We start from the raw sequence: 20,636 nt of genomic DNA on the forward strand, positions 1-20,636 counted from the left end.
GGGTAGAATCATTGTGTTAAAAATCATATATATTTTAAGGGCTTTTGATGTTTTGGCAAATTTTTTTCAACGATGGCTTCTATTTATGAAACTGCCTGTTTAAATAACCTTGTTAGCTCTAACTTGCATTTCTTCAGATATTAATGTAGTCGATCATTTCTATTTCCCATGCTTTTTGGCTGTTGATATTCTTCTTAGGTGGGTTTTGTCCTTTTTTTGGTGGAATGTTTATTGGTTTGCAATAGTTCTTTATGTATTAAGAATATTAGTTCTTTGTTTTACCAGCATTCTACAAATAATTTTTCTCTCATTTGATTTGTTAACAGTAGTTTTGCCATTGAGAAATATTTAATACTTAAAAACTTAAAGCCGTAAATATTTTTTTGATTAATTTCTCATTTGTTGTCATGCTGTAGAGGCCTTCTCACCCAAGATTATGTGAATATTTACTCATTTTAGTATCCTAATGTAGTTAAAATATTTTGCTTAAATTTTTAAGCTATTGGTGTTACATTCTCATAAGATATGGCCCGACTAGTACTGTTTCTTGTCCAGTGTGTGTCACCTTTCTTTCTTTTTAATTTATATACGTGTTCTTGACCACCCCTCCCCCCTTATACTTAATAATTATTCCGGTGTTATAAAGTACTTTACTTTTTCATTTAGCATCTTCCTTATCGTATTTCCCCCTAAAGTTTCTTGGATATTCTGGAATCGCACTTTCCCTCCAAATTCTCAGAGTATACTCCGTGGGGATGTGAAATGCGTTTGTGGCTTACTCCTAGCTGAGTGGACTTTTAAATGATACTCTACTTCCCCTTTTCCCCAGCAAAACAGGCACTTCAGTCTACATGGCCAGTTCCGTGGTCACATCCCCAGAATAGCTTCTCACAGTAATCCAGAGTTATTTAATTAGCCTATTCCAGTTTTCTGCCAGCCTACCTAACTGACCACTGCTTACTCCAGACACTTGACAAGACGGGGAAGACTCCACCTCCTGGGTCCCCAAATATGTGATATTTAGACTTGTTCCCTCCTTTGGGATAGATATGAATTCGGGACTGGCCTTTCCTGCCTGGAGTCCAGCTGTTTGGGTCCTGGCAGAGGCTCCGTAAGTGGGGAGGATCCCAGAGGTAGAAGAGTGGGGTCTCGGGGCATTACCTGCACACTCCTATCTTGATCGTGATCTCGATGTGTGGCCAGCCTCAGGACTCAGAATGCTCCCGTGCAGCGCATGTCTATCAAAGTGGGCTGACTCCTCGCTGGTCACTCACCTCGAAGCCATTTCAGGGGTCTGAGCTTTTTCTGCTGAGTGGCATTCAGAGGAGCACGAGATCCAATTACTATCAATTTAGTTGCTTTATCTCTCTTTAGAAGAGAAGCTCAGTAAATCTCAGCATTCTTTCAGCTACTTCTGGCTGACCATTATAAACCTATCTTTGGTCAAACTAAAATACATTAAATATATTCAGTATTTGTATTCTTATCCTCTATGAATTTTATCTTCCTTTTCCAAGGGGAAAAACATATTTTTGTTAAGTCTGTTTTAAAAGATATTTTTCAGTTCTGTTGAGATTGTTTTCTCTAGTATATTTCTCACTCGTCCATATGTTCTTTTTGTACTTTCCATATAAGCATGTGAGTACGGAGATCATGTGGGAAGCTTTTTAAAATTCCTGGGCTTGTGGTCCTTTCTTCAGTGATTCAGCTAAGTCTGGAAGTAGGAACAGAGGGAAATGGTTATCTGGGGTATGTGAGTGACTCATCAGAAGTTTCTCATCCTCACTTCAATTGAAATTCTCTGGCTGACAATTTCTAAATAACTGGTGAGCAGCAGAAGAGCACATCCTTCTCGTATCTCTTATTAATGCCTCACTTTAAACTCAACAGAGCCTCAGTTTCTCTATTAAGGATGTGTATCCTGAAGGATTAACTCAACAAGTGTGGGGTGTTCAAACTTTGAACTTTACAAAGAAACTAGCCCTTGACCACCTTCTGGGAGATAACTTCAGTCTTTGGAATATCCTGCCCGATGAGAGGGTCACTATATGCCCGGGGCCTTAAGTCATGCCAAATAATTTACACTAACAATGTAAATTATGGTCAGGGCCTTGGACCATACCATATCCGCATGACCTCTAGAGGGGCTAGAGACTGAGGAACTCATGATAGCCACACGGGCACTGCATACCTATGTATGTGACTGATCCTTGTAAAACCCTGGAGACCAGCGCTCCAGTGAGTTGAGTTTCCCTGGCTGGCAGTACTCCACATATGTTGTCACACACTGTTGCTGGGAGGATTAAGCCCTGTCCACACCGCTCCACTGGGGGAGGACAACTGGAAGCTTGAGCCTGGTCCCTCCTGGACTCTGCCCTCTGCCTTTTATTTTTGCTGATTCTTATCAGTATCCTTGCACTGTGATTAATGATAATTGGGAATGGAACAGCTTTTCTGAGTTCTAGCAAACTCTTGAGCCAGAGGGTCGTCTTGGGTCCTCTCACCTCAGGATGGTAAGAACTTTTTATAAGATTATAAAACTCTCTAGTACGCCAAGAGTTGTTCCTTTGTAAAAAATGTTTGAATTGGATGTTAAATTTTACGAATACGTTTTACTCATTTCTAAAGATGTCTCCTTGATTTTTGTTTTGTTCATATGATAAAACATTGTTTTCCTAAATGTGATTTTTTTCATTCTTAAAATTAATTACGCTTGGTTGTGTTATATATTTAAACATACCATTGTCTTTATCAATATTTTATGATTTTGTTATGAACGATTTGGTATTTTATCTTTTGTCTTGTCATACATGGGTAAATCTTTTAATCTCTATAATTTAAAAATATTTTCTAAGATTTCCTAAAATGTGGAACTTCCCACCTCCTCAAACAGAGCACTCTACCCAGTTTAACATTTTCTTGACTTGCTACCCCCAGTTTGAACATTACGGTGTGTAATGGGCCCTCTGGTCCCATTGAGGTATGAACAGCTTCTTTATGTTAAATGCTCCCCAGACTGCTCTCCGTTTGGAGTTCCTGGGTGTGCTTTCTTTTGTTTTTCCTATGCTTTCCAGCCCTACTTCTTGTAATTCTCAGGTTGCCTTTCGGTAATCGTCCCTCTCCTGCCGTTACTTGGCTTGTCTTTAATGGCTGTGGGCTTAGAGACTGCATAATTAAGCTTGTTACATGATGATTTCCAAAATGAGAGTAAATAAGCTCTGAATAAGAGCCTGGGGCCCGATTCTCTAGATGAAAAGCATCTGCTTCATGTCATGGATTTTTAAATATACATTTTGGATTTTCTGGAGATATTTTTCTCCTTCTTTAGTGGTTGGTTGTTCCAGATAGTTAAGTCATAAAGTTGACTGGTTTGTTTCTTCGTCTGTCCATCTGACCGACCTTCCTTCCTTCCTTCCTTCCTTCCTTCCTTCCTTCCTTCCTTCCTTCCATCCATCCATCCGACACTTGAGCATCTGCATGGTGCTCTATACTGGATAGCTGAACCCAGACAGGCAAGACACCGTATATAAAGCAGCCTCTGCATAGCACATAACATGGGAGCGCAGTCTGAACTTTGCTGTGGAAACTTGATAAAGACCTTTTGAGTTTTCTTTTTTCTGGTAATAATTTCTGTTTCAGATCATGAAGTTTTAATAAGAAGAGAACTGTTCACACAAGAGTTAACATAGCAGGCCTGAGGCTGCTACCCCGAGAAAGATCTGCTTGAAAGGATGGCCCCTGGCTGGCATCTTAGGACTTGGCCCTTGGCGTGTTCTCAGCGTTGAACTGCTGAGGGTAGTTGATGGTGCCTGGACTGTTCGTGCAAACAATATGGTCTGTGTTGAACACCCGCCTTCCTTCTGGGAGTCTGGGATTCTGATACTTGTTAGACGGAGGTGGCCTACGTGCCAGCCACAAATAACCTTGGTCTCTTGAGACTCTAATGGGCTTCCTTGGGTGGAAACCACACACATGTGCTACATTTTTGTGGCTGGGGGAGAGAGTGTGCTCTGTGTCACCCCTCATGGGAGGGAGAGAGCCTAAAGAGGACTGCACATAGGGTCCCCCAGACTCCGCCTGTGTCCTTCTCCCTTATGATTCATTTGTGTGTCCTTGCTGTGTTGCTGCCATACATTATTTGTGGTTTCACGTTCCATAGTTTCAGTAACCCATGGTCAACCGCCGTCCGAAAATATCAAATGGAAGATTCCAGAAATAAACAATTCATATGTTTTAAATTGCATGCCATTCTGACTAGCCTGGTGAAATCTTGCACTGTCCCCTTGGGATGTGACTCACCCTTTGTCCAGTGTGTCTAGTGTGTCTACTCTGTATACGCTAATGGCCTGTTAGTCACTTAGTAGCCGTCTGGGTTATCGGATTGACTGTCGCTCTATCGCAGTGCTTGTGTTCAGGTGACCCTGATTTTACTTAACAGTGGCCCCAAAGTGTGAGAGGGGTGGTGCTGGCAATTCCGACACGCCAAAGAGAAGCCGTAAACTGTATACAAGCGAAGGAGAATCATGGTATACACGGGGTTCAGGACTACTCGAGGTTTCAGGCGTCCACAGGAGGTCTTGGAACATACCCCCCTTGGATAAGGGGGCGGGGGGCTCCTGTACTAAATCTGCATGACAAGTATGACTGTATGTGAGTCTTGTGATTCCTCTAGCAAAGTTCTGAATGTGAGGGTCGTGTTGGGGACCCCTGGCACAAATTCCTGATGTTTATTGGTTTCCTACTATGTATGCAGCTCAGTACTAATCACTTAACGTGGATGGTCTCATTCCCTCCGCCCAACAGTGAAATTCTCTGTGGTAGGTCATCACCATCGGCAAGTGCAGATCCTAGAGCTCATATATTTATTTCAGTATCTTTTTTTTTTTTTTTCAGATGTTTGCACCTTAAGGTATATTGTTTCTGTCGTTCAGAGGAGAGTTTAAGTGCAGAAAAACCACTGAGTATTTTTCTTTAATCACTTCATCATTTCAGGTACGAGCACATCCTCACGGAGCCTGACCCAGTACCAGCATATGCTCTGAAACTGTTGGTTGCAATGACTGAACACAACCCAACTTTTACCAGGTACTGTAACTTCAAATTTCTTTTTCTTGTTTCTCATCTGAAGTGGATTTTATGTGTTTTGAAAATGTTAAAGATGATGAAATTCTAAAACGTTAACATTTGAGTTACCAGTGGTAAACTTTTCATGGTTTATGGTTTGTAAGATCTGTCATTTATGTTGTATTTTTCCCCCCTTATTGGAATTTCCATCCTGTGTTATTCTTGATGCTTTAAAATTATACATTCTTTAAAGAGAAAAAACTAACACACTTAAAAAATGTCAGTCATTGCCTCATACTTTACCAAACAGTTTATTACATCTCTGTGGTATTTGTACACGTTACTTTCTATCGTTTTATTTAGTTGACACACTTTTATTAAGTAGTGGAGAGCTTTTGCCTTTATCGAAGATACTACGTGTGACGATGCCAACATTTTTAGAACTAGTTGCTAGGATAGTGGCAACTGCTTTCAGTATTGCAAAGAAGAGGTTGTCAGGAGGGCACCCAGGTCTGTAAATGGGAAGAGACGAGGACGCCCTCTTTACTTTGAAACAGGAAAACTGGTTTGAGTTTTGTAGGTGACATCTGAGGACCTTTGGGTTTGGATCTACCCGTAGGCACAGCGTACCTCTAGAGTCACCAGTTGGCCTTTAGCAGGGAACTAGATCACACAGTTCCAGTCACGCAATTTCATCTGGTCTGTTGACCTACCACAAAAGTACTGCAGAGTGACGAGCCTTCATTACTGTTGTCCCTAGTGAACAAGAAAGGCTCTTCGTAGGGAGAATCCATATTGGGCGAAAACCAGACCCAAACAACGTTCTCAGTGGGTGTGTCAGGGCGCGGGGGTGCCGCGGTGCCCTCGGCCTTTGGGTTGCCTGCGGTGCTGGGTGGTGGCAGCTCTCAGGCCTGTCTCCTTCCGCGGTGAGCAGCGTGCATCCTGGGCGGCAGTATGCAGACGTTGCCCAGTGCGTGCTCTCGACGCCACGTTGTATAAAGATTTCCACCTGGGCAATGAATTTTTTATTTTTTATTTTTATTTTTTTCAATTTTTTTATTTTTGTGGTGACATTGGTTAATGAAATCTGGTTTTAGCTGTGGATATGTAAGGCATATGTACATTTACACTGTGTGTTCGCCTCCCATAGTTAGATTTCTTTCTGTCATCACATATTTGACCCCTTTACCCTGTCTATCTCCCCCCACCCCCTACCCTCTGGTAACCACTAGTCTATAGTCCATGTCCATGAGTCTCTGTTTATTGCTTTTAGGTTTATACCCCACATATAAGTGATATCATGTGGTTTTCAACTTTTTCTGTCTGGCTTATTTCGCTTAGCATGATTACCACTAGGTCCATCCATGTTGTTGCAAATGGCAGTATTTCATCTCTTCTTATGGCTGAGTAATATTCCATTGTATATATGTACCACAGCTTCTTTAGCCGATCATCTATCGTAGGACACTTCGGTTACTTCCATGTCTTGACCACTGTGAATAATGCTGCTCTGAACATCAGTGTGCAAATATCTTTTTGGATATGTTTTCAAGTCTTAGGGGTAAATACCCAGTAGAGGGATTGCTGGATCGTATAGTAAATCAATTCTTAATTTTTTGAGGACGCTCCATACTGTTTTCCATAGTGGCTGCACCAATTTGCAGTCCCACCAGTAGTGTATGAGGGTTCCTTTTTGCCACATCCTCTCCAACATTTGTTGTTACTTGTCCTGTTGATTACACCCATTCTAACAGGTGTGACAATTAATTTTTTAAATGAGAAAAATCCCTCCGGAACTACATTACGATCTAGCTGTAATATATAATACTGTGCAACAGTTTGCAAGGACAAGATAAATTGTGAGTACAGAGATATCCAAAGAATTTTGTTAAATGAAATGAATTATTCCTCAACCCCCCATTTACCACCACCTTTGCCATAGTAGGGTCTCTTTCTGGATTCACTGTTTTGTTCTTTGTGCCTTTTTTCATGAAACTGAATATTAAAACAAGAGTTGTCCATGTCAGTTTTGACTGAGGCTCCAGAAGTCAAGAACAAAGCATTAAAGGCCTATTACCCGCTCCTTGCACTTTAAGGGTATGTCCTAGACCCCACAAGCCTTAGCAACCTGAGTACAACTTGCAGAGTCCACTCACATATCTTGAAAGGAGGAGTAGGGGAAGGAAAAGTAGTAAGTAATTAGCCTTTGGAGTTTGTTTTTATTTCCCTAACTAGATTTTTAAAAATGCATTCTGAGTGCAAACTTTTAGAATGGGTAATAAATTTCAATTTGGAAAAAATTATGTACAAAGATAAATACTGAAAAGTCTTGTTCCTTACTCTTCTCACTCTGTCCTTTCCCCATCTTTCCGTTATCCCGTATGGTTAATTACTTTTACTCATTTTGTGTCCAAATGCAAGCAAATATGAATGTGTATTTTCTCATTTCTCCGTTTCACTCATGCATAGCATATTGTGAATATTTTTCTGCCCCTTAATTCTTTTTTCACTTACTGATATGTCCCTTTTGTTTCTATATCAATATAGGGAGCACCTGCATTGTATTCTATAGTTACAAAATCTTCCTTTGTATAGATATATCATGATTTATCTCGTGAGTGTCAAATGGATAGACTTGAGTTGTTTCTAATCTTGTGATGTTGCAATTAATAATCTTATACATACATCATTTTGTATGTATCCAGCTACATCTTACAGGATAAATCTCTAAAAATGGTATTTATGTGTTAAAAGAAAAATGCATTTGAAAACTTTTTCAGAAATGGCCAAATTACCTTACTTGGGGACTTTACATTTTGCATCTCCAAGGGACATGTTTGAGGATGCCTGGTTTTCAGCAGCCCTGCCAGCAGAATTTCTTGTTAAACTTTGGAATTGTGTCATTGTGATGAGATAGGTGATTTAAATTGGCATTTCTCTTATCATAAATGAGGTTGAATAACTCTTTATATGGTTAAGGGCCATTTGTATTTCTTTTTTTTTAGGTCACGCTTTTTGCCATCAGTTCCTTGGTCTTAGCAAGGCCAACCTTCAAACAGAATCACCTCCGGCCTAGCTTTCCATGGCATCAATGCACCACAACCTGCTAATCTGTTTTACTTGTAATAATGTCTGTGTTCTTCCTGTTTTTTGCCATCACGAATAGTGTAGCCATGAATATTTTTTTTGCATGCCCCTGGGTGAGCCCACGTGTGTGTCTCCATTGGGTGCCCATGCCTGAGCGGAGATGCTGCCTCCCTGGGCTTGTGCTTGCCCGGATCTAACAGATGCCACCAAGCGGTTTTCCAGATCGGTTGTACTGATTTACATTCCTACCAGCAGTACTGTCCTGTTGTCATGTAAGCTTTTCTATAAAAAATGTTCTAAAGGCAGGTTTATTGAGGTATAAATTATATAGAGTAAAATTCACACATTTTAGGCATATGGTTCCTAGTTTTTACAGACGTATACAGTTGTGCAGCCACCACCACTATCAGGATAACGAGCATTTCCTTCACTCCAGAATGTTCCGTCACACCCCTTTGAATGCTAGCTTATAAAAATTCTCTTTGCCGGGAGAATAATTTGACCAGACCGATTTTATATTTCATTCTGACTTTTAGCGTGTATTTTTTCAAGAGTTGATACATAACATATTACAAATTTCACTATTTGGAAGGGTATCCAGAGAGAAGCAAACTTCCACTTAAAGAGAAGCCACTCTGACCGCTTTGTGTGCATATTATTTTTTACATAGATGTTAGTATGCTGTCTACACCATTCTACACTTCTTTAAAAGTATATATAACAGCGTTAGTGAGATATAATTCACATACCTTCTGTACCTTTTTTTAAAAGATACATGGTATCGCATTTTATGAATGTTCATTATTTATTTAACATTGATGTTTTCCTGGTCTTTTGGTAATATAAAACAAAGCTGCAATTAGTAGCTTAGGTCATTTACCACAGGTATATGTCGGATAAATAGTGAGAAGTGGAATTGCTTCATCAAGGGCACAGAAGCCCGCAGTTCCTAGACTTTTCTGTACATTAGTTATCTTCCTGGGATCTTTAAAAAGTCTGAAGCCCAGTCCATGACCAGGCCAATTAATTCACAGTCTCTGCAGCTGGACTCGAGCATCAGTTATCATTGAAGTTCCCCGGGTGACACAAAGTACAGGCAAGTTTGGGAAGCACTAGTCTAAGAATTTGTAATTTTGAAAGGTGTTGCTGAATTGCCCCAAATGTAAGCTGTGCCAATTCCTTCTCCAACAGCAGTGCGTGAGAGTGCCAACTGGTGCCAAACCTTTCTCAAATTAGTCTATGTAAGTGTTAGATCTTTGCCGTTCTGATGGGTGAAAATTGTCTCTTGGTTTTTAATTTCTAATTTTATTGCATTGTGATCATATATTTTTATCTTATTTCAATTTTTGTTATTTGCTTTTATTTGTGGTGAATTTTTGTGAATGTTCTGTGTTTAATTGCTTATTGTAACCATATCAAAGTTAGGCCTAACCCCAAAGCAGCTTTTGGAAAATGCCTAATTTTGGAAAATGCCTAATGAGCTACCTAAAATGGTAGCTCATTAACCTATGACATTTTCCCCAGTGACTCGGTAGTAGCAGTGGTTTTTAGGCAAAATGCTTGACTGTAAGAGTATATCAAGAGTAGAATTACTTTATTGTGTGCAAATTGATTTCTGGTAATATTAAAATAACCACGAACGATTTGTTATAAATTTAACTTATTTATTGGATTCTTTAGCATCATGTTCTTTGAAGGCTATTCATCTTAATTTATCTTATATACAGTAAGAGTTTAGATTGCTAAGTAATAACTATTGGACTACTGAACTATTCTGTGTCAGATAAGGCAGTTATTATTTTGTTGTGCTTATTCTTATTTTATAGGGTTCTTAGTAGATAAAGAAGTCTTAATGGATAAAGAATACATTTATCATTCCCCTTAAATAAGGAGCAAAAGTATGATCAGATTTGCATTGTGCCTGACCGAGATTTTCTTTAAAAACACCACAACCCTGGAGAATTTAGTTTGTCATTGGGTTTGTAGCAGGAAGGTAAATTGTTTGCTACAGTGGTCCAGTTTTACTGTTAGAGGAATGTGTTAACTCCCCTGAGCTCTGCTCTTTTATCTCTCCTTAATTTTCCAGTAGCTTGCACCAAACCATTGCTCGCAGAGAAAGCAGGGCCCTGGTAGCTCGTTTCCATTAAGAAGTAATTAGTTTCAGCAGATCTTCCTTAGCAAACAAATTAAATTTTTAACTTCTTGAGTTATTTTGGAGTAAAATTTTCTTGAATTGCAAAAAAAAAAAAAAAAGTTCGTGCTCTGATCTAAGAAATATCATTTTCGTTTGCTCAAAAAATGTTAGAGCTGTTTCACAAATACGCCTTTTAGAGGAATGAAATTTTAGTGATCTCTTAAATAGAGTTTATGGTGAATCCAAGGTGTAGCTGTCAATGAAAAATACTTCTGCCCTTACAGTCACTCGTTTTCAACTGACTTCCCTCATTGGTTTTTGATTCCTTTGTTTGTTAATTCATTCATTCATTCATTCATTCATTCATTCATTCACTTATTCATCAAACATCTAATTAGCAACTACTGAATGAATGAATGAAACAGAAAGGAACTGCATGGGGCAGCCATATTGGTTTGACTTTGCATACCACTTGAGGAAGTTATAGAGAACACACCAGGCAGAAGATGGCTTCCGTTTGAGTTTGCCTTTCAATTTATATATCTTAATAAAATTAGGTAAAAGTAAAAGCCCAAACCATCAAAGATGTCAGAGATGTTTGAAATGTTTTCCCGTTAAAATAAGCCACTTAGGTGCTTCCCTCCAACCACCATTAGCTGAATTTACACAGGTAAATATTTCCGTTGGTGGAATCTCAATGAGTGAAATAACTATGTAATAAAGTAAAACTTTACTGTTAAAATTAGAATGAATTGATTTCTCCAGAAATAATTAGCTGCTTCCCAAGGTGCCTATGGATATCAAAAAGCCTCATAATGAGAAGCAAGTCAATCTCTGTGTCTCTAAGGCTCCCTTTTTTATTTTAGGGTCACTCTTAAATGACTTTCCCATTTGTTCTTGACTAGCACTCGTAGAATAAGATACAAGATTTCTCCAGTAGGCATTGAGGCTTTGAACATCCATTTTGACCTTATCTTTCCTCTTTTATGAACATCGCCCATGTTTCAATGTTCTCAGCTACTTGTGCAAATTGGGTACATGTCTACATTATTTACTGAAGTAGAGTAATTTCAGGGGGTAAAGCAAGTATAAAAGATTTAAGATACTGAGCACATCTTGAGTTTTCTCCTTTCATCCCTTGAATGAAAAACTTTTGTGTTTTATTTATTTATTTGTTTATTTATTTTTCCCTTTCTTTCTGCCTTGATTTAGGATTACAGAGCTGCATACTTGTTCAACGTGTTATTGGTACTTAAATACGACTTGAGAAAAATTGGGAAATTGAAGTTGTCCAAGTTATAAACTTTGCTGAGGTCTTTTGTGTACTTCCACTGACACTGATCATAAGATTTTGTTTTACTCTTAGAAAATTTAGCATTTTCTTTTTTTCTGGGATGGTTCTTTTTCTTGGTTCAACCACCAGTGGCTGTTAACCATCTTCGTAAACTGTTAGTAAAATAGAATCTTCCATTCTAAAGGAAGAGTGTATACTTGGCTGTGTTTATTTTATGTTGTCTGGTTCTAGACAGATCCAGAATTTATAAGTGTATTAGAATAGTCATATAATTTCCTTGTAAAGGATTTTCGGTTGGTGACCCCATTGAGCTTGTGTCCGCTGGACACTGGGCAGGATGATTATTTCAAGAAAGTGATCTTTTTCGTTGGTTTCCTTCAACATAAATGCGAGTTCACGGTCACATGAATACTTAGCAGCTATTTCTGGATCAGAAGTGGATGGTTTCAGACTGCTTCTTTGGTATGACATTTACAAGGCAACCACGTAGAGTTTTTTGTACCCCTTTACAAATAGTGGTTCCCGGTTGTGTATTGTAGAGTGGTGTTAAGTCTGAGTAGAGATTTAATAAGGCTCTTTGTTTTTCTCAAGGCATCCTTAGGTCTGTAGACTTTCCCTTGTCATCTAATGCAGAGATTGGAAAACTGTGGCCCACAGGGCCGTCTGGCTTGCTGCCTGTTTTTATGTGTGTGGCCTGCAAAGCAAGAGTGGTGTTTACATGTTTAAACATTTGTCAAACTTACAAACACACAGGAGACTATGAGACGGAGACCTCGTGTCTGGCAAAGCCTAAAATAGTCACTTTCTAGCCCTTTTCAGAAAATGTTTCCTGACCGCCTGGTCTAAAGGAATAGAACGTTTTTTGTCTTTGTTCATGTGAATACAGAAATATTAGAATTTTAGAGCTGTATGAGACTTTGGAGATCATCCAGGTGTCTTAAAATGTAGGTTTTTAAATTATTCAGGTCTGGTGACGTCAAAGATGAGGAGGCAACTGCCCTTGAAAAGGTACTTTGCTATACTCACAGATCCCAAAAGGAGAGGGCATACCTCCCACACCACAGCGAGCCACATGGGGCAGCACCGGGGCTTCGGGCGGCAGAGGAAGTGAGAGGAAACGTGGGCAAGAGCTTTGTTGTAATTTACAAGGGAAGGAGTGGGCGGGTGGGGTAAGCAGGCTTAGGATCGACTAGTTTGAATGAATTCACTGTGCTTTGGGGCGTAGAGGCTGGTCCCTGGCCAGGAGGTGATTAGGGCAGGGGAATTGTGACCTAGAGTGCAAGCACTCCATGAAGGAGGTGGTTGGAGGGCAGGGGTATTCCTTTTAGAGTTAGTAAAGCCCCAAGATGTCAAAGCATAAAAAAATGCAGAATAAAAAGACATGATTAGTACACTAGGCCAATGTCTTTATTTTACATATAAGGAAATTGAGGCCCTAGAGGGAATTTGTGTGTCCCAACCCCCGTAGTCAGTTCAAAGCAATCAGATTTTGCATCCAGACCTCCTGGTATGTTGTTTTTTTGCACTACCCTGTAGAACCACTTTTGAAAAGAATCTAAGTGGCTGTCACAGTGGACTTTGAAGTCAAACTATTTTAAGTTTCATGGTGTCACATTTATGTCTAAGCGTGGTCCAGTTCCTCCTCATAGTCATCTTCAGCATCACGTGGATCTTATAATAGCCAATGTGCAGTTCTCCTTTGTTCCCTTCTGCTAGCGTTAGGTTCTGGCACACATCCCTCTAGTTTTTATCACCATGGCAGCTCCTAGCACAGTTCTGGTTCCTGGTTCAGTCCAGCTTCTTCCTTCCCTCATCCTCCTAGGTTTTGAACCCTCCTCTGCTCATGTCTTAAACCACACTAACAAGGTTGAAATCCCTCCTCATTCTGTTAATCATGATATAACTCATCATCGTAACTCCTGCAGGAACTAATGTAAGTCTTTACATAAATACTCATGGGGTAAGGATTAAATTAATTCTCTCATTCCACCCCAGTATTCTGTTTCTAATAGAATGTAGAAGGACACCCACCTAAAACCTTAGGTGCTTGATCCAAGGCAACTATGTTTTTTTTTTTTTTTAAATGATTTGTGAGGAAAATCAATAGTAATTGATATTAATCTGTTTCGATGGTTTTTTATGTTTTTAGGAACTAAAAATGTTTTTTTGCGTTTTTAGGAAATAAAAAAAATAAAAGAGTTTTGCCTGCTGGTGTTAGTAAACACCTCTTATTTTCTTCTGTTATCTTGTGTACCATGACAGAGATTTCCCCTAAGTTCATGGTGACCTGGTAAACATTTCATGGCCTATCCTTACTGAAGGGAACTCAGTTGGGTCCATTGAGACCATTCGTGTCTGTCATTAGAAACAGCTTAATCTTTTTAATCTTCATTTTCATAGCAGCCCTGTATGCTGGAGGCTTGGTCACTTCAGTTTTCGTCCTCTGACTTGCATGGATTCAGTGACACTTTCCTTATGGAGTGTCAACCAGGGCCTGGCAGAGAGCCCAACATGCTGATGTCTCCTTGGTCACATGGTGCTCCGGCTTGAGCCACTCACTGCATTTTATGTTGGAAGCCAGCATTTAGTTGAAGTCTTTGGTCAGAGCGGCCCGGGTATTTTGAGGGCTACAATCAACAATAATTCACATTCCTGTCCTTCTGTATTTAAATAGAAATTCAGAGATCATTATCTTTAACAGAATGCTACCTAACATTTTCTCCTAAAGTATTCCTTTAATTGCCCACAAGAATCTCTTGAATTCTTGCAGTTTATTTCCACCATGGAATCATGGAACTTCGGAGCAGAATCAGCTTTGGTATTTTTCTATCTGCAGGAAAACTTAATATTATTCATTTGTTCATTGAGTCAATCCACAAATAGTTGTGTTCACTGGAGTGGACAAAACAAACACTCCAGTTTTCATGGAGCTTATGATTACCTGGGGTAACACGATAAACGAGGAAATCAGTGACAAATCAGTCTCGGCTAACGGTAAGTGGTGTAAAGAACAATAAAGCTGGGCTGGAGAATGGAGAGTGATGGGCTGGGGGAAGCTGTTTCAGAGAGGGCGTTTAGAGCCTCTTTGGGAAGGCAACGTCCCGGTCGAGATGAGGGAGTTGACTAGCTGTGTTAATGCTATGGGCTTCATTAAAGAGCAAGTCTCTGCTTTTCAGGGACTTTCAGAGCAAGGGAATAACAGTGCCAGATGTGGCTGGGAGTGCCAGTCAGGTCAAGGGTAGAGAATTGACCGTTATAGTTGGCAGTGGGTTGGTAGGTGGGAGCAAAAACCTGGTGGAGTGCATTCAGGAGGAAATGATGTGGAGACAGGGGACATCAGTAATTCTAAAGAGAGTTTTGCTGTAAAGGACCACTGAAAAATAGAGAGCTGGAGGGAGATATGGAGTCAAAAGGATTTTTTCCTTTGGTCCCTAGTGGATATCCCCTGCCAGTATTCCCTCAGGGAGAAGAGTCAGGATCCAGTGCCCATGGGGAGGGTACTTGAGCTGGGAGGTTAGGAAGCGGTGTTCTGTCTTCGAGATGCTTGAAAGCGAGATTTTTGAAGTGATACAGAAACTAAGTACTTGAGGGTAGGTTAAGAAAAGAGTTTGGAAGGATGAGGTCAATGAATTGAGAGGTCAAGATACTGAATTTTTATCTGGGTAATGAGAAACTACATTGTATATCTCTAATTTTAGAATATTCGTAGGAACAATACTAACACTGTACTAATGCCTCACTGTTGTTTTACACATTTCTATTTGGAGTCTGTTGTCATTCGTCACTACCCTTTGTTTCTTACTTTAAGATAGAGAGTAAATGTATTATTGCAATTATCGTGGCTATTATTTTTGAGGGTTTTTTTTTTACAGTTTCCTTGAAAAAAATGAGGTGTTCTTTTCCTTGTGGGAAAATGTGTTGCATTTGAGTATGTTCGGAATTATTGTTTATCGTTAGCTCTTTCAGAAGGGACACAGGGACTCAGCCGTTTGGCTTTCTCAGTCTTCTCTGGAGCCCTTCTTAGCGGTGGGTTTAAGCCCAGGTCTTCTAGGCTTCAGCGCCAGCGGTTTTTATGAATTAAGGGTGAGCGTTCCTGCATTTTCTCCTTGAACTCCTGCTTAAAGCAGTGTCATTCGGTTCCTTGCTACATGTGTATCTAGAATGTTGGTCTGCTATGTCCTTGACCATCATTCATCACCTGCTCATTATTTGCTCACACTCATGCACTCTGAGACACGGGTCGAGTGTAGTGGAGCTTGGCAGGACCTTGGAGGGGTGCGCAGTGCATGCAGCCCGTAGGTCCCTGGTCATCCCCTCAGCTCGCCACTGTCAGGAGCCCTAGCCTTCCTGGGCCACTAGGCATAGCCAGAGACCATTCTACAAATTCTGTGACCATCGTGGAAATGACATGAAAGCATACTGACCAGAGCAGTGCCGAAATACCATAGTTACTTTGCTGCAGGAAGTCTCGCCTGGGCTTGCAGTGTATGAATTCAAGGTCTAGATTTCAGGCTTCCTGAGCAGTTAAACGGTGAGCCTAGGTCAGTGGCACCCTCCTCACTTCACCTGTTATTATTAAGAAATGTCTCCGTGGTGCAGAGCAACCTTTCTATGGGGTTCGTGTGGACAGTTTTGTGTGTTTGTGCAGTGAGCCTTTCTGGCCAGCTCAGTGGGAAGTGAAAGCTGTAAGTGGCTTGTGTGCCAGTAGAAACGAGACTGTCTCCTTGGATAGTGCTAGAGTGGGAATGTCAATGCTCCTGAGGAGGTGGCAGTCATGGTGGCTTTGTTAAACCCAAACTTCTGCAACCTATCACAGGCCCGTAGCCATCCAAATGTTAATATCCTTCAGTGGAACACTTAATTTCTTCTATACGCGTAGGGTTTGGCTCCAAAGCAATCTGCTCTTTTACTATCATAAGCAGTTTTTCATTTCTTCATTCGGCCACCATAGACATCATTATCTTCAGGCTTCAAAAGGAATATTTTTAAATTATGTGTTTATTTAACATCAAATTAACATTTTTATTGATTCATTAGGGAACATGTAATGATGACAGTTGAACCAATTGCCTTGGACCAGAACATTAATATAAGATGTTTATTTTGAAAGATATATTTATCTATCTTCGCTTGGTGGGGATTTCCAACTTTTCTTATTGGCTTCTTTGATTTGACTCATCAGTTAATGTCTTTGGTTAATCTGTATTTGTAAAACAAATTTATGTCTGATGGTGTTAAAATGTGCAGCTCCGATAACAGTGGCAAAAGAGAAAAGATGATATTGTCTTGGCAATGCAGCATTTCTGTGGTGCCCTTATATTTTGTGTTTTATAACAATTGGGCCTTTTTACGAATCATGTAGTTAGGTCAGAAACCTTTATTTATTTGGTTATTACAGCCAGCAAAACCATCAGCTCATGGCATCCTAACTGTAGAAATAATAAAGTCTCTTGATATGATCAGTATACCTTCCAAAGTCGGAAAGAATCAATCACTTGATAATATTTGGCAAGTTTTAGCATCTCACTTCTGTGGTAATGTTTGTATTTTCTTTTGGTGATTCACCAAGGTAATTTACCATTTTTGAATTAGCAAAGTACTTGTGCTGCAAACCTCTGCTGCTGTTGTTTATCTCCTCTTGATAGAGCCACGTGTCTGTGAATATATTACATACACCTGTCAGTCAGCTCTGTAGATCAAAGACCAACTGAGTGGAGTGTAACATGCGGCATAAAGTACAGACTCCCATTTCATTTCTCATGTCTCAACACAAAATCCTCTTCCACATCAAGTCTTCTGATTTTATGTGATGACAGTGATTGGTCAGAATGTATTACAATGTTTACTATACAGACAGTGTCTTTGTCATGTAATTAAAGGGCACGGGAGCTGCCAGACTAAACACTGGGCTGAGCTTCAAATGCTCTGTGACTTCCTGGGCACACTTATTACCATCACGAACATATGTTGTCATTCAGCATTCTTTGCCACAGCATGTGACTTAGGAAAGGGACCAGGCAGTGAAGGAGACTCACCATGATTCTTCAATGAGGTGAATGCCTCTGAGATGCCTTGTACTCTCAGAAGGCAACATTTTTCTGTGTTCATTTCTTCTCTCTGCTAGGAGTCATAAATCCAACTTAACCCAGCTGTTTACAATGTACACAAAATAGTTAGCTTTTGAGGACAGATTTCATTTGAAGTATCCTGAAATTCTAAAGTAGGGTAGGCCCAAAGAGAAAATGGACAATGGACGTGAAAAGGCCATTTCTAACAATAAACGGGAACAAGAGTCATCCTAATTAGTAAACAAAGAAAATTCCATTAAGATAATTAAAAAATTAAGTTTATTAGGGTAACATTGGTTAATAACATTACCTAAATTTCAGGTGTATAACTTTATAACAGGACATCTGTATACTCTACTGTGTGCTCACCACCCAAAGTCTAGTCTCAGTCTCTCACCATATGAGTTTTTTTTTTAAATAGCACTTTTTGAGAGTCTAGTGAAACATGCACACTCATAAATTAGTATATTTTTTGTGACAAGTAAAATGTCAGTATGTATTAAACCTTACATATACTTTTATTCCAGTTCTAGGAATATATCCTAAGAAAAACATAAAAGGTATGCACAAATATTTATATATAAGAATGTTCATTAAAACATTCATTAAAACAACAACAACAACAGTACTAAAGACAGCTTTTGCCCGTCTTCAAAGAGAGCTTTTTCTGGACCAGTCCTGGATGCTTCACACGTGGACCTTGTCCACTCACTGTCACCGAGCGAAGAAAGTGATACTTAGAGTTAATGCACTTGCCCAGGAGCACAGAGCTAGGGACAGTTGAGTGAGGATTTAAATGTGTTAGAAGTGATCCATCCCTTAACCACTACCTTTATTTTTTTTCTAATGAATACTAATAAAAAGTAGAAAACAAGGATCCATCAACAGAGGACTAGTTAAATACACTGTCGATTAGAAAACTCTGTGTAAGTAGGTGTAAGAACTTGCATTTCAAATGAGTAATGACATGGAAAGATTTTTAATAAACCCCAATTTTTACAAAGTATGTTTTGAACTTTTTCTCCCACCCCTTCTCCCACAGGGTCTTAAATTAGGCAGATTCCAATTCTAATGCCAGATGCATTGCTGGCTTTGTGAGTGACCGTGAGCATTTGCCTCACCAGCTGAAGCTTCGGTGTCTTTCTCTGTAAAATGGACTTCACCTCCTAGGGTCTTTAGACATTAAATGGGAGTGATTGTCCAAGTGACACAAAGCACATGCCTAGGAAAACGGTTGCTATTATTTTAAAGACGAGGTCGATCCTATGTCCTATATGAATAGAATAAAGAAAAATAATACATCAAAACTTATTAATGATTATCTTACAGTGCTGGGATTATAATATTTTCTTTGTAATCTTTTTCTATTTTTCCCAGATGCAACATTCAATAAAATGTTAGATTTTATGCTTCTTCATTTCTACATTTTATATAAATAGCTATATAAAATTATGATTTTTAATAATTATTTTTTATAAACCGGAAAAAAATATCAAGTTGTTAAGCACACGCATACTCACACATAGCGGCTGGTGGCTCTTATCTGACATTAGCATTAGTGACAGTCCATAACCCAACTGTGGTTTTCACAGTCAACAAGGTGGCCTTTGGGTCAGTGGTTTCAAGCGGATCATCATTCTGTATTTTTGTCCATTGGTACCATAGTATTATGGATTGATTTTGGAAACAGCTCCTGAAATGAGCTGGAGGATACTAAAGTTACTTGGTATAATAAAAGTAGAATTTACAGGAACTGGGACTGAGCCTAAGGTCTGAACATCAGGGAGGTCGAGCAGGGTGTCGAGCTGTTCTTTCTGACTCCCTTTCATTTACCCGCATTGACGTTCTTGCTTCCTGTGTCGTGTGAGCATTGAGACAACGAGGCTTTCTTTTTCCTGACAGCTCTTTAAATGTTGGCGTGCCTCGGGTTCCTGCCCTCGGTCTACTTGTCACTCTTCTTTCCAAACTGAATTCATGTTCTCGTCCAGACTGGCCTTTCCTCTCTATACATTATCCTCTAGTGCGTTAGAACAGTTAAGATCATGAACTGTGAAACCAGCTGTGTTCCCGTGGATAAGGTTCAGTGTTAGTTTTCTTCTCTGGAGAATAAGGTTCCTCATTCCCACCTCAGGCTAAGGGTTAAGTGAGAGGTAAAGCTCTAATTAAGCCTAGCGTTATTAGTGCACAGGAGCTTCTGTAAGTGACATCGCTCACGGTGATGTTTGTCGTTCTGGTGGTGGTCACAGCGGTGGCCTCCAGGTGAGACAGATCAAGTACCTGGAGTCATTCCTTATTTCCTTGCTACTCTCTCTCCTATATCCGATAGACTCTGTTTTTTTTTTTTTCCCATTAAAAAAATTTTTTTTTTCCCAGTAGACTTTCAAATCCCTTGATAGAAACTCATTAATTTTTCTCATCTTTGTCTTTTCTTCTTTTCTCCTGCTTTGGTTCAGGTTGCATCTTACCTTGAGCTTGGTCATTGTCAGCTAACTAATCTTCTTGTCCCCAGTCCTTTTTGTTATCAGTCCGTCCTCCTCACTGCGGCCTGCGCAGTCATCGTAAGACTGTAAACTTGGTAATGGCATGATTTTGCCCAGTCCTCCCATCACTGGAGAGGCCCAGCAGATTTTTAGTAAAAGGCCAGATAGTAAGTATTTTAGGCCCCGCGGCCGACGGGCTCTGCCAAAGCGCTTCACCTCTGCCCTCCGAGTGTAAAAGAAGCCACAGACCACGTGCAAATGAACGAGCACGACTGTCTCAATAAAAGCTTACTTATGGGAACTGAAATTTGAATTTCATGCAATTTTCATATGTCACGAAATAGTCTTCTTTTGATCTCCCCCCACCCCCAACCATTTAGAAACCTAACCACCGTTCTCAGCTTGGGGGCCACACAAATACTGGCGGCTGGTGGGGTTTGGTTGCGGGCCAGTTACCAGTCCAGATCTAGAGGATAAAGTTCAAACTCCTGAGCGTGGCTCACAAGATC

General features: G+C 39.9%; 1 protein-coding gene across 1 annotated transcript in view; it reads left to right on the plus strand.

The window, feature by feature from the left end:
- The window catches only part of ULK4 (unc-51 like kinase 4), a 406,030-nt gene that overhangs the window by 153,456 nt on the left and 231,938 nt on the right, over positions 1-20,636 (plus strand). Inside the window, exon 28 of the mRNA XM_023529030.1 lies at positions 4,993-5,085. Within this exon, the coding sequence (XP_023384798.1) occupies positions 4,993-5,085 (93 nt within the window). The remainder of the gene's footprint in view (positions 1-4,992; positions 5,086-20,636) is intronic.

The sequence above is a fragment of the Pteropus vampyrus genome, unplaced genomic scaffold, assembly GCF_000151845.1.
Source record: "Pteropus vampyrus isolate Shadow unplaced genomic scaffold, Pvam_2.0 Scaffold35, whole genome shotgun sequence".
Classification (NCBI taxonomy): domain Eukaryota; kingdom Metazoa; phylum Chordata; class Mammalia; order Chiroptera; family Pteropodidae; genus Pteropus; species Pteropus vampyrus.